This window comes from Perca flavescens, unplaced genomic scaffold, assembly GCF_004354835.1.
Source record: "Perca flavescens isolate YP-PL-M2 unplaced genomic scaffold, PFLA_1.0 EPR50_1.1_unplaced_scaf_2, whole genome shotgun sequence".
Classification (NCBI taxonomy): domain Eukaryota; kingdom Metazoa; phylum Chordata; class Actinopteri; order Perciformes; family Percidae; genus Perca; species Perca flavescens.
Genome location: NW_021166625.1, coordinates 454,593 through 469,424, shown reverse-complemented (window position 1 = coordinate 469,424; position 14,832 = coordinate 454,593). Strand labels below are relative to the sequence as shown.

The 14,832-nt window shown below is 41.3% G+C and overlaps 1 protein-coding gene across 1 annotated transcript; it reads left to right on the top strand.

The window, feature by feature from the left end:
• The first annotated feature begins 1,055 nt into the window (after nucleotides 1-1,055).
• LOC114551581 (ankyrin repeat and KH domain-containing protein mask-1) lies at nucleotides 1,056-9,383 on the top strand. Its single transcript, XM_028572601.1, has 6 exons — nucleotides 1,056-1,077; nucleotides 6,315-6,421; nucleotides 6,821-6,979; nucleotides 7,823-7,939; nucleotides 9,116-9,194; nucleotides 9,354-9,383. Exons 2-6 carry the CDS (start codon nucleotides 6,315-6,317, stop codon nucleotides 9,381-9,383), a joined length of 492 nt encoding a protein of 163 aa, XP_028428402.1. The 5' UTR covers nucleotides 1,056-1,077.
• The last annotated feature ends 5,449 nt before the right edge of the window (nucleotides 9,384-14,832 follow it).

Here is a 14,832-nt window from a genome sequence, read left to right as displayed (position 1 = left end):
TTCACTTTATTGAACCTTCAAATTGTATCTCGGGTGGGGGATACCACTCAGTTGTTGCTGTGATTTTAGCAAGGTGTTAACAATCACAAAATACTGTGGTGAATATTGCTGTAATTGCATGATGGCCCTTCAGGAGGACTGGAATGGAAGAATCAGGAGAAAAAGAGACTTCAGGGACCATTCCGATCACTGGCTCATATGCCGATTTAAATTTCTAATATAGCTGTAATAGTGATATAGCTGTAATAGTGATATAGCTGTGCTTTGGATTTATGTACTGAACTGGGTCCAGTCACAGATATTTATATTCTCGGGCCATCCCGGTCCAAATACAGGTCCTCGCCACTCTGGGTGAAAACCGTCTGTTTCCTGGAAATGTCAGACAGCTAAGTGTTTTTTTTTATATAAATTTTATATATAATCTTCAACTTCATCACTAAGGCTTGTTTGGATATAATATATAGTTCTGTTAAATCTTATTATATACATCTGGTATATCATTATTGTAGTTGATGAGAAATAATGCCTGCTGTTTTGGAAGATTTTTTAATAATGGTAGTCTATAGATCGGTTTTCCTTTCAAAAACAACAGGCTGAAATTATAATTCAATTGGCAGCAATTTCAAAATGATAGTTCGTTTGTTTTTTTTCTCCAGAAAGCTGTCATGATTGGCATTTAATTGTTAAGAACTGCCAGGGTCATTAACATACTGATCAGCATTCAGGAGATGCTTTAATTGACTATTTATGGTTAAAAATGTGTTTTTCTATCAGGACCGGAATTTTCTGATTTGATCTCTGGTGTTTTGCGCTTTTTAAACCAATTTTGATTTATAAAGGGAACATTGTGTTACAGGTGTTTTAGTTGGTTTTATAAATCTCCTCACTTTTTTTTGTGCCAATGAACACTTGTTTTGAATTTCCACTTATAGTTGGATCTTACTCTCATAAATGAGACCCCAGATCCTGCTGAACCTGAACCTGGATCTGAACCCAGCTGTGTGTCTGAAGAGACACCGGTCCATGGAGATACCACTACTTTAAATAAAAAGACCTTTTAGGGAGAGGCGAGTAGAAATGAGGAGAGAGATGGAGAGATGGAGAGACTTGAATTGCAGAAGCTGCAAATGGAAAGGGAAATTGAAATGTTAAGAAGAAGATTGAGGTGAGTTGTGAACATCCAGCAAACTGGAACGAGTCTCATTGGATGTAACTACGTCCCGTCTGGGTTGTTTTGGGTCATGTCAGTCTCATGCACACTCCTTCAAATAAAGTTTTTATTTTGTGGAAAGGAATTATTGTAGCTTCTGAAAACTTTGTTTTGGAAGAAACAAAGCTCTTATTGTGAAAGTCTGCTTCCTGACAGGTGGAGCTGTGACGCATCAGAAAAAAACAACTCACCTGAGTTGTTCTACGTCGACATTTTGGACTGTTTGAGAAACTGTAAGTTGCTGTTTGATACTTTAACAATACGTTAGTCTTTGGTCTCTTCAGGGTTAGTTTCTGGCTCTGTAATGTTAAATATAATAAATAAATATATACATTATATAAATATAATGTTTTTCTATTTTCCTGCTGTTCTTATTTCCAGAGAAAGTTTAGAGGACTCTTGTTTGTTGAAGAATAAAATCTGACCTAAATGTTGTAACTGTTGAACTAACTGTGGAGAGGAGAAGTGTTTTAAATTCCTTTGTCCAGGTGTTTCTCCACCGTCTGTCTGTCCCAACCGTGAGGCTGCAGTACCAGGAAACTTTATTAATGTGTGTCAATTGAGATTTAAAATGAAGCTAAAGTTTGAAGATTTGATGATTGTAGTCAGATGTTTTTTTCTCCTGATGTCAGAAAATCTTTTTCTGTTTTAGCAATCTACCGTCGTCTCCACCAGCATTTAAGACACACATGGTAACATAACAGTCCAACATTATGCAAAATTGCATATTTTTTTATTGAAAAACGTAACCTTTTTTTAAAACAAACCCTCTGTTGCAACTGAATATTTGGACATCAGTCTTCTACAAAACCTAGAACAAACACTGACAGGACAGAAAATGTGAGATTGATTCTCAGTCTTGGCTCCATTAGTCCAAATTTCATTTTATTGGAAAATTTCCTGTTGCAGCCCTTCCTGCCTGCTTCCTGACAGGTGGAGCTGGGACTCATTTTTAAAACTAAACCTTTTCTCAGAGATTTTCCATGATTGTGAGTCTCTTCTTCTTCAACTCTTCTTCATCAACTCTTTGGACTTTAATCTTTAAGTTGCTGTTTATTACTTTAACAAGTTAGTCTTTGGTCTTTTCAGGGTTAGTTTCTGGCTCTGTAATGTTAAATATAAAGTTTCTACTTCACTTCTATTTCCTGAGAAAGTGTGGATGACTCTTGTGTTGAAGATAAATTTCCATGTTGTTTGATTTTTTGAATCAAACAAACTGATCTTTTTTCATTGAAAGACAAACCATAAAAACAAACACTTCTCCATTTGGACATCAGTCAACTACACTGTTTCTAGAACAAAAGGTTCTGACATTGGACATTATAAAAAATTGTCCAATTCTCAGTCTTGGCTCCATTAGTCCAAATTTATTTTATTGATGAAAATTGGTTACCAAACCCTTCTGCCTGCTTCCTGACAATTGGAGCTTAAAATATCAGGAAAGAAGTCAAAAATGCATCAAATTTTCAAAAATCATTCCAAAATAAAAAAAAACCCTAAAAAGGAACAAAAACTCTTCAAAAACCCCCCTCCATAAATCCTTCATCAACTCTTCTTCATCTCCTCTTTAGACTGTTTGGGCATTAAACTGTATGTTGCAATGTTTGGTATTTTAACAACAAGTTAGTCTTTTGGTCTCTTCAGGGTTAGTTTCTGGCTCTGTGATGTTAAATATAATGTTTCTACTTCACTTCTTATTTCCTGAGAAAGTGTTGAGGACTCTTGTGTTGAAGATCAGAAATCTGTCTGCAGCAGTTAGTGTCGGTCGGTCTATTCACTGACAGGACTGATGTGGAACAACATGACTCAGCTCTTTTATTCTCTAACTAAACCAACTAATATGGAACTGCATCACTATGAGCTGGCACTCCTCCAACAGGAACTAGTGGCACTTCTTTATGATGCAACTCTGTGTTCAAATTCAATCAGTGCTTAATTTGTAAAGTGGAAGGTCTCGGATCGCAGTGGGGGGGTGGATCCGGCGACTAAAAACGGGGGTTGGAGGTAACGGAACAAAAAAAATAATAATTACACTGCCTAGTAGCTTATCTGACTAAAAAAACCTAAACAACGCTGTGTGTACATCAGGCCAATGTTTAATTTATTTCAGAACATTGCACTGCATCGGTATGAAATGTAAAAAATAAATAAACACACTGCAACAATCGTTTTCACCAGCAGCAGTTATCCATCGTACTACTAAATTCATTTCATTTATTTGTATAGCACAAGTAAACACAACAGAAGCTGACCACTGTGCTTCACATAACAAGAGTCAGAGAAGATAATAGAATAAAACATCCTTAAGAAAGCAAAAACATAATTAAAAATAAGAATTTAGAGAAATGCACGCTCCGAGAGATAGAACTTTAGTTTGAGTTTAAACTCATATAAAGAGGACAGCGATCTCAAGGAGACGGGAGGCTATTCAAGAATTAACCAAGAAACCCACCGTGGTCTCCACATTCTTGATGGGCAGAAACTCTTTTTGCTGGTTTGAGATCCGACTGGCCAGAGTATTTGAACAAGTTCAGCAAACTTTGTCTTTTTGACATTTTTTCCCCTTGACTGAAATGAGGCTCTAACAGAAATCTCAAGCAGCACAAGAGCTGGTGTCACTAAGTGCAGCCTGCTCCGTTGGTGCCTGCCTCCCCTCCCTCTCCCCCTCTTTCTCCCCCCCCCCTTTTCTCCCCCCCTCCTTTCTGGGCCCCCCCCCCCCTCCCCCCTCTTTCCCTCCTCCCTCCCTCCCTCTTTCTCCCCCCTCCCCTCCCCTCTCCTCCCCCCCCCTCCCCTCCCTCCCTCCCCCCTCCCCTCCCCCCTCCCCTCCCCTCCCCCCCCCTCCTCCCTCTCCCCCCCCTTTCTCCTTCCCTCCCTCCCTCTCCCCCCCTCTTTCTTTCTCCCCTCCCTCCCTCCCTCCCTCCCCCTCCCCTCCCTCTCCCTCCCCCTCCCTCCTCCTCTCCCCCCCCCCCTCCCCTCTCCCCCCCCTCCCTCCCTCCCCCTCCTCTTTCTCCCTCCCCTCTTTTTTTCCCCTCCCTCCCTCCCTCTCCCCCCTCTTTAAAGTTTTCCCCAAGACCCTCCCCTCCCTCTTCTTTTTCCTCCCTCCCCCTTCCCCTCCCCCCCCCTCTTTTTCTCCCTCCCTCCCCCCTCCCTTTTCTCCCTCCCTCCCTCCGTAATCCCCTTCCCCCCCTATTTCTCCCTCCCTCCCAAATTTCCTCCCTCCCTCCCTCCAGGGTTACAGAATCTCCCCCTCTGTTCTGTTAAATAATCCTCTTTTCCATTTCTCCCCTCTTTCAAACATCCCTCCTATTTTTTTCCCCCCCCTCCTCCCTCTCCCTCTCTCCCCTCCCCCCCCCTCCCCCCTCCTCCCTCTTTATGTCCTCCTCCCCCCTTCCCTCCCTCTTTCCAGATCCTCTTTCTTCCCTCCCTCCCTGAACATGGACTCCCTCTCCCTACCCCTCTTTCCTCCTCCCCCCTCCCTCCCTCCCCTCCCCCTCCCTCCCTCCTTTTAAATTCCTCCCCTCCCCTCCCTCCTCTTCTCCCTCCCCTAATTCTTGTTCCTTTCCCCTCCTCTCCTCCCCCCCTCTTTCTCCCCTCATCCATCCCTCCCCCCCTCAAATTTCTCCCCCCTCCCAAGTTTTCCCAGAAAAAGACTCCCCTCCTCTTTCTCCCTTGTCTCCATTTGAGGACAATCCCTCTCCCCATCTTTTAGTCCTCCAAGTCTTGTCTCCATTATCCCCTCCCCCCAAAAGATGAATTAGTCCTCCCCCCTTGTCTCCATTAGAGGACAGAAAGATGACATTAGTCCTCCCCCCCTCTCTTCTCCCCATTCCCAACAGAAAGCAATCCCATCATCCCAGTGAGTGATTCATCTCCATAGGACCCTCCTCCCTCCATTTTTATATCTATCATCAATTATATATATATATCCCTCCATCCCCTCCTATATCTCCCCCCTTTTATATATATATCCCCTCTATATATCCTATATACAATATATATATATATATAAATATATATATATATTTATATATATATATATATATATATATATATATATATATACATACAGTATATAGTATATTAGTAAGCACAAATTTAATTTATAAAATATTGTAGGTTTCCACAGAATGAAGCTGTATCTCGACACTCTTTTGCATTTAGGCTCCTACAAACATCCTTATTTATTTGAAGGAGAACACAAAACTCAGGAGGCAGGTAACTCTTAAATATGTAAATATATAGAATATAATGCAGTAAGAAGGCTTTTACATCAGGGACCTGAGCCCAGATCTGCTCTCTTTTAATTAAAGAAATTCTCAGTCGACTAACACTCAAAGGATTTGATGGACTAATGGATAGTTGATTTAATGGACAGGTCTGTAAAACAGAGTTTCTCCTCAAAGACTCATGCAAAAGCTCCACTTTAAATCCTGTTTTTACATTAGATACACAGGACAGAAAGGTGAGACTGATTGTCATAATGGAGTCTTGTCTCCATTAGAGGACAGAAAGATGACATTAGTCCTGGAGTCTTGTCTCCATTAGAGGACAGAAAGATGACATTAGTCCTGGAGTCTTGTCTCCATTAGAGGACAGAAAGATGACATTAGTCCTGGAGTCTTGTCTCCATTAGAGGACAGAAAGATGACATTAGTCCTGGAGTCTTGTCTCCAGACATTAGTCCTGGAGTCTTGTCTCCAGGACAGAAAGATGACATTAGTCCTGGAGTCTTGTCTCCATTAGAGGACAGAAAGATGACATTAGTCCTGGAGTCTTGTCTCCATTAGAGGACAGAAAGATGACATTAGTCCTGGAGTCTTTCCAATGTTCCTGTTCTCCCAGAAAGAGAATGAATGACAGAGCAGGATGAGCAGAGAGAGAAATCATTCAGTGAAGAGATTCAGACTTTATTTTCTGCTTGATAGCTTCTAGTTTCTCCAGCAGCTTCTGTTTCTGGAGATTAAAAAGTGGTCTTCCTCTCTTTCTAACAGGACCCATCAGAGACCAGACCCTGCTGAACCTGGACCTGAACCTGAACCCAGCTGTGAGTCCATGAAGAGACACTGGTCCATGGAGATACCACTACGTTGAAAATAGAATAGAAATGGAGGAGAGGCTACTTGAAAAGGAGGAGAGAGGATTGATGGAGAGACTTGAAAGGCAGAAGGAGCATCTTGAAAGGGAAATTGAAATGTTAAGAAGAAGATTGAGGTGAGTTGTGAACATCCAGCAAACTGGAGCGAGTCTCATTGGATGTAACCAAACGTCCCGTCTGGGTTGTTTTGGGTCATGTCAGTCTCATGCACACTCCTTCAAATAAGTGTTTTTTTGTGGAAAGGAATTATTGTATCTGATGGCTGAAATGAGAATATTTTTGCAAAATAATTTCCTGTCTCACTCAAAATATCTTTCTGTTTAGACAACATTTTTTTTAAATATTTTTATTCTGATTTCAAAAGATATTTTTATTGAGTTTTGGACAGAAAGTAAAGCATTATTGGCATGTTATTGTTAATAATTAGGCCTACATACATATTCATATTAATATTATATTTTTTGCAGGAAGACTTTACCTGAACATGTGACCCTCAATAAATGTTTTTCTATCAGGACGCAGCAGAAACCAGAGTCTCCTGAACCTGAACCTGAACCTGAACCTGAACCTGAACCTGAACCTGAACCTGAACCCAGCTGTGTGTCCTTCAAGAGTGACTGGTCAAATGATCTCTATATTGACTTTAAAGGTCAACAACCCTCTGCTGGAAAGAGGTAAGCTGTTAATATTATAATATTGCTGATTCATGTTTCAACTTTTATGTATCCAGAGACATTTTTGAATTTATTTTCAGCATCTTTCTTCTTCACATATATTTATATTCTCACATCTGAAAGCTGTCCAGTAAGACCAGTCTTCAACTGTAGATCTCAATTTAATATTGGACCTGGTTTGGTCCAATATTATCTGTTGTTTTAGCCAAATTAAAAAGCTGAACTGCACAAGGCTAAGGCGGTCTATTTCCAGCAGCAGATTACCCATTCTTCTACCAACCCAAAGACATTATGGCATACCCTTAAGGTCATCACTGGCAAAACTGAGAAAAAAATAAAGTCAATATTTCCCTACAGGGTACTCTTATTTCGGTGTTTTTGTGGAAAGGAATTATTGTAGTTGATGACTGAAATGAGAATAATTTTGCAAAATAATTTCCTGTCTCACTCAAAATATCTTTCTATTTAGACAAAAAAAAAATTTTATATATTTTTTATTCTGATTTCAAAATATATTTTTATTGAGTTTTGGACAGAAAGTAAAGCATTATTGGCATTTAATTGTTAATAATTAGGCCTACAGACATTAATATTAATATTATATTTTATGCAGGAAGACTTTAACTGAACATGTGACCCTCAATAAATGTGTTTTTCTATCAGGACCAGATTTTTCAGATTTTTCTCTGGTGTTTTAGCTTTTTAACCCAGTTTTTTGTATAGTTTATTGAACTTCTTTGTGTTAATCTTGTTTTAGTTGCTGCTTGTATCTCCAGCAGTTTTTGTGTCTGAACACTAAAAAGTGAATTTCCATCCCTGTTGGTCTTACTCTCTGTCTAACAGGATCCATCAAAGACCAGACTCTGCTGAACCTGAACCCAGCTGTGTGTCCTTCAAGAGTGACTGGTCATATGATCTCTATATTGACTTTAAAGGTCAACAACCCTCTGCTGGAAAGAGGTAAGCTGTTAATATTATAATATTGCTGATTCATGTTTTAACTTTTATGTATCCAGAGAAGTTTTGGAATTTATTTTCAGCATTATTTTCTTCTTCACATATATTTATATTCTCACATCTGAAAGCTGTCCAGAGACCTGGTTTGGTCCAATATTATCTGGTGTTTTAGCCCCATTAAAAAGCATTTTAAATCTCCCATAGCCATAGGGTAGGCTAAAAATCATGAATGGCAACATTCTTCCGAAATGTTCGTCTCCGACTGGGAATACCAGGGGGATGGTTGGGATGTATGATCTTCAGAGTGCCCCTTCCAGGGTAACTTCATCAGCACATCCCCCCTGGAGAACCAGCGACCGTTGGTATCACCTGGGTCAGGACACTATTCGTTGAAGAAGTCCTGCACACTGTCCATTACGCATGCAAATACTGGGACTTCTTCAACAAGTATTGCTGGTAACCTTTGCCTTTTCCAATGCACCTGCCCCAGAAAAGATGTGTGCAAAAGCGCTTTTGATCAGGACACTATATTCCATGAGAAGACCTCTGCCATTTGAGTCTGGAAGTTAAGGCCAAGTTTCAGTGAGTGGCTTCATGACCCATTTCCCCCCAAGTTTCCTGACCCAAATTGGTCAAAATGCAAAATTCTCCCCAAATGTTGGATGTGGGGTTTGCCAGTTGGATGTCAGATCAGAAGTCAAAAAGGTGGAAGCAAAAAAAGGGAACCACCATCCAACAGTATCCTCAGTCCAGGTCAGCAGTTCTCCCCGACTACAAACAGGCCATCTAAGCTCTGCTTCTCCTCCTGAGTCGGCTGATGGTTTGCCTCGTTTTTCGTTTTCAGGCCAACTGAAGGTTTTTCACCGTTGACTCCCCAAACTTCTTCTACCTACAAATATTTGGCTCCATGACCACAGCAGCTGCAGACCTCCTGGCCTCATGATACCAGTCTGCTGCTGTAGGAGTTCTTTAGGCCAACCATGTTGTAGCCCTTGTTTACTTCTTAGTTCTTTCTGTTGATTCACAATGGGGTCAGCAGTACCACCAACACTTTAATGTCAGGGGAAACCATCTAATTCAATGTTGTTATCAACACTTTAAGTCACAGGACCTTTACATTGTGTTTGTCTCTGTGTGGACAGACATGATGTGAGCTAATTCTTCCTGATTCCTCCACAGAGTGGACCAGGAGAGCTCAGAGGTTCCCATTGGTCAGTCTGCCCAGCAGCATCAAACACACCTGGACTCCATATTTATGGTCTGTACATTTACAACAACTACTTTTACATCTATTCTGTTCACAATCATCTCCATGCTGCACGTTTTAGACCAGAGTATTGTCAGTCCATACAGCATGTATCTGATGTTTGATTCCATGATTTCAGTTTGATTTGATTCATATAATCTTCTGTTCCAGCTGCTGGAGGAGAACATCATCACTTTGTGAAGAACGAACTGAAGAAGATCCAGAAGCTTCTGAGTCCAGATTACCCAGAATGCTCAGAGAGTCAGAGGGAGGATGAGGATGAAGAGCAGAGGAGGAGCAGAGAGGCATTTCTGAAGATCACACTGCACTTCCTGAGGAGAATGAAGCAGGACGAGCTGGCTGACTGTCTGCAGCGCAGTAAGAGGATTTCTCTAAATAATTAACTTGCTGGACTAATGGGACATTTACTACTGTCTCCAGAGATGGGTCAAAGTATGTTCATGTTTCTTTATAAATCACTTACTGATCTTCTTTGTTCTGTATTCATTCAGGAAGTCCAGCTGGAGTTTGTAAGCGTAAACTCAAATCTAAACTAAACAAGAAGTTCCAGTGTGTGTTTGAGGGGATTGCTAAAAGCAGGAAACCCAACCCTTCTGAATCAGATGTTCACAGAGATCTACATCACAAAGGGAGGGACTGCAGAGGTCAATGCTGAACATGAGGTCAGACAGATTGAAACAGCATCCAGGAAACCAGACAGACCAGAAACAACAATCAGACGAGAAGACATCTTTAAAACCCCACCTGGAAGAGATGAACCAATCAGAACAGTGCTGACAAAGGGAGTGGCTGGCATCGGGAAAACAGTCTTAACACAGAAGTTCACTCTGGACTGGGCTGAAGACAAAGCCAACCAGGACATCCAGTTCACATTTCCATTCACCTTCAGAGAGCTGAATGTGCTGAAAAGAGAAAAGTACAGCTTGGTGGAACTTGTTGATTACTTCTTTAGTGAAACCAAAGAAGCAGGAATCTGCAGGTTTGAAGAGTTCCCGGTTGTGTTCATCTTTGATGGTCTGGATGAGTGTCGACTTCCTCTGGACTTCCTCAACACTAAAATCCTGACTGATGTTACAGAGTCCACCTCAGTGGATGTGCTGCTGACAAACCTCATCAGGGGGAATCTGCTTCCCTCTGCTCGCCTCTGGATAACCACACGACCTGCAGCAGCCAATCAGATCCCTCCTGGGTGTGCTGACATGGTGACAGAGGTCAGAGGGTTCACTGACCCTCAGAAGGAGGAGTACTTCAGGAAGAGATTCAGAGATGAGGAGCAGGCCAGCAGAATCATCTCTCACATCAAGAAATCACGAAGCCTCCACATCATGTGCCACATCCCAGTCTTCTGCTGGATCACTGCTACAGTTCTGGAGGACATGTTGAAGACCAGAGAGGGAGGAGAGCTGCCCAAGACCCTGACTGAGATGTACATCCACTTCCTGGTGGTTCAGTCCAAAGTGAAGAACATCAAGTATGATGGAGGAGCTGAGACAGATCCACACTGGAGTCCAGAGACCAGGAAGATGACCGAGTCTCTGGGAAAACTGGCTTTTGAGCAGCTGCAGAAAGGCAACCTGATCTTCTATGAATCAGACCTGACAGAGTGTGGCATCGATATCAGAGCAGCCTCAGTGTACTCAGGAGTGTTCACACAGATCTTTAAAGAGGAGAGAGGACTGTACCAGGACAAGGTGTTCAGCTTCATCCATCTGAGTGTTCAGGAGTTTCTGGCTGCTCTTCATGTCCATCTGACCTTCACCAACTCTGGAGTCAACCTGCTGTCAGAAGAACAAACAACATCATGGCTGCCTAAAATCTTCAGAGAAAAACTAAAACATCTCCACCAGAGTGCTGTGGACAAGGCCTTACAGAGTCCAAATGGACACCTGGACTTGTTCCTCCGCTTCCTCCTGGGTCTTTCACTGCAGACCAATCAGAGTCTCCTACGAGGTCTGCTGACACAGACAGGAAGTAGCTCAGAGACCAATCAGGAAACAGTCCAGTACATCAAGAAGAAGATCAGTGAGAATCTGTCTGCAGAGAGAAGCATCAATCTGTTCCACTGTCTGAATGAACTGAATGATCATTCTCTAGTGGAGCAGATCCAACAGTCCCTGAGTTCAGGAAGTCTCTCCACAGATAAACTGTCTCCTGCTCAGTGGTCAGCTCTGGTCTTCATCTTACTGTCATCAGAAGAAGATCTGGACGTGTTTGACCTGAAGAAATACTCTGCTTCAGAGGAGGCTCTTCTGAGGCTGCTGCCAGTAGTCAAAGCCTCCAACAAAGCTCTGTAAGTGGGATTTATTCATCAATAAATACTCTGATATCTTTCAACAGGAGTTAAATATAATAACTTTTTTACTTCCTGTTGTCTCTCCAGACTGAGTGGCTGTAACCTGTCAGAGAGAAGCTGTGAAGCTCTGTCCTCAGTTCTCAGCTCCCAGTCCTCTAGTCTGAGAGAGCTGGACCTGAGTAACAACAAGCTGCAGGATTCAGGAGGGAAGCTGATCTGTGATGGACTGAAGAGTCCACACTGCACACTGGAAACTCTCAGGTTATTCAACCTTTTATTAAAAAAAAGATTGCTACCTAAGCTCTTTTGTTTCTTAATGTATAAATTATTAAATGGACTGTCTGAATATCCTCTTTAGGTTGAGTGGCTGTAACCTGTCAGAGAGAAGCTGTGAAGCTCTGTCCTCAATTCTCAGGAGGAAGCTGATCAGCTCTTTTGTTTTAATGTACAAAATTATTAAATGGAGTCTCCTCCCTAGTCTGAAGCTGGACCTGAGTTAAGTCCTCTAGTCTGAAAGCTGCAGGATTCAGGATTCAGGAGGAAGCTGATCTCTGATGGACTGAAGAGTCCACACTGCACATGGACTCTCAGGTTATTCAACCTTTTTATAAAAAAAGACTTTTTACCTAAGCTCTTTGTTTCTTAATTCATCAATTATTAAATGGACTGTCTGAATATCCTCTTTAGGTTGAGTGGCTGTAACCTGTCAGAGAGAAGCTGTGAAGCTCTGTCCTCAGTTCTCAGCTCCCAGTCCTCTAGTCTGAGAGAGCTGGACCTCAGTAACAACTCTGCAGGATTCAGGAGGAAGCTGATCTCTGATGGACTGAAGAGTCCACACTGCACACTGGAGACTCTCAGGTCAGGATTCATTAACCCATTCAGCTGATGACCATTTAAAGTCTGATTAACTTTAGTTGACAAAACAACTAACATGTAGCTTTGTGTCTGTTGATATGATAAACTTGGGCAGTAGTTTTTAATTATGTAATTATTCATTTCTAGACTCAGAGTTAATTTCCATGAGGATTGTTTACTTTTGTTGTTAAATAATTAAAAACCACAGACAGATTATTTTAAATATTTATTCTTAATCTGGACCAAAATATATCTGGACAGCAAGCTCCCCGTGTTGACAGAGGGTTCCTGTGTGTTGTTCTGTGTGTTTGCAGTCTGTCAGGCTGTCTGATCACAGAGGAAGGCTGTTCTTCACTGGTCTCAGCTCTGAGCTCCAACCCCTCCCATCTGAGAGAGCTGGACCTGAGCTACAATCATCCAGGAGACTCAGGAGTGAAGCTACTGTCAGAGGGACTGGAGGATCCTCTCTGGAGACTGGACACTCTCAGGTACAAACACTGATGAACAAAAAGGAGATATTTGTGTAGGAAGTTTTAAAGGAGAACATCTCTAAAATAACTAAAATGATAACTCCCTTTTGTTAATAATTTATGTAATTTGGACACATCTCTGTATGTTAAAGGCACTGTCCGTGGTTTTAAGAAACATCCTGTTTTTCCCTCTTTCCGGGATCAAGTCAGTTTCAACTCAACAGAAAGGTCCAGCTAGAGGCTAGCTAGAGGTTTACAATGTCAGTTGCCGGTGCTGCATGGCTCATGTGATCGATCAGAGACGTACACTGACGTGTGGTCCAATTATTGTACAAAGTTCCTCTTGTGCTGAGAGAGTACCGACTTTAAATTCAAAAAGTCCCTCAAAACGCTCTGTCCTAGTTCCAATATATGTGCGTGTGAGAGTGATGTAATGTTGATGTTTCTCTACAGAGAATGGTCCACTGTTGCACCAAATGCTTGCTCTTGGGGGAATTGTTGGGGCTCTGTAAATGATAGTGTGGCAGTGTAATCCTGTTCGCACTATGCGTACCTTTTTTTCTATGAGACACTCATCTAATAACAATGTGTAAATGCGCACATAGTCTCTTCTGCTCTCTGCTATGTTCAATTATATTTTCCTCCTTATTTATCGTTATTTCACCCACAAGCCATCCACTATTAATCAGAATATTCATTGTTATGACTCGAACTGTAGATCAGAGGTGGGCCGTCAGGGCCAGCAAGGCTTTCTCTGCTGGCCAAGAGATGATTATATTTTTATAATTAAAGGCCTATATATTCATTTCTAAAATAAATAAATATATATTTATCAATTTCATTTCATATATTGCATACACAAGTTTGTTTAAATTTTTAGATGTAAAGTTAATGAAAGAAAGGTGGATGTACTTTTTCTTCACATAATGAGCAGCTTTTGGTAAGTTTAATGGCTTTTTCAGTGAAATTATTTTATAGCTATTACTGCTTGCTTTAGGCGTTAAAGATTTGAGCAGTGTCAGTGGCCGATGTGTGTTTTGTGTGTGTTAAGCCCCGCTGCTTGCCTGGAATTTGTGGGGAGGCCTGTTGATTGCGGATTGTGTAATTTGTGTTTTGATTGCTTTGTGGTCACCTAACCAAACAAACACAAAAATACTTTTAATACTTTTCAGAGCCATATTCCTCAGCCACTAACTAAACCCAATTCTTCCTTTAAAGTCATTGTTTGATGGGTTTAAATCTTGTATTCCCCTCATTATCTGGCTGCTAGAGTTTGAAAAGCGCCTGTCCACCTCACTGATCGTTGAGTCTGTGATGGGAATGAATATACCTATTCTAAACATGGACATAGCCAATGCATATAAGTGACATTACATATTATCCTACATATTAGGCTTGCAATTTATATGGAAGAAGAATAAAAACATACCATATGGTCCAGGGGTAACTGCAGGACTCTTCCTCCCTGTCATCTTCATCTGCCTCCTCCTGATCACTCTGAATCTGGAGCCTCCTCTTCATCCCTCACTGATTTTTCTTTCCTCTTCTCCTTCCTTATTTCCTTTTCTCCTGCTCTGATCCTCTGTGGTCTCTCCAGTTTACTGCCTTCTCCTTCATTTCCCTCATTCTCTTACGTCCTGTGTACTTCTTTGAATTTTCTTAGCAAAAAAAAAGCTGTCAATATCCACCTTTTAGCCTTCCTTTTTCATGTTTAGGCTCAGCTAATTTCTTCAGCTACTCTGGCCTGCAAGTCGATATGTGAAAAGCTCTGGTTATTCTTGTATTACATTACACTGTAGGGCCCTGTAACTAATAAGTATAACAAATATAAAATCAGAAAATATTTATCACATGCACAACAGTTATGTTTAGGCTATTGTATTTGTTATTTTCCCAGTTGTAACCTGGGTTAATTTGTGCAACCTTATTGCTGTGATATGTGAGAGGAAGTGGATTTTATAGGACTGTAGCTAATCAAATAAAAATGATCATCTCCCAACTGGCACCGTAT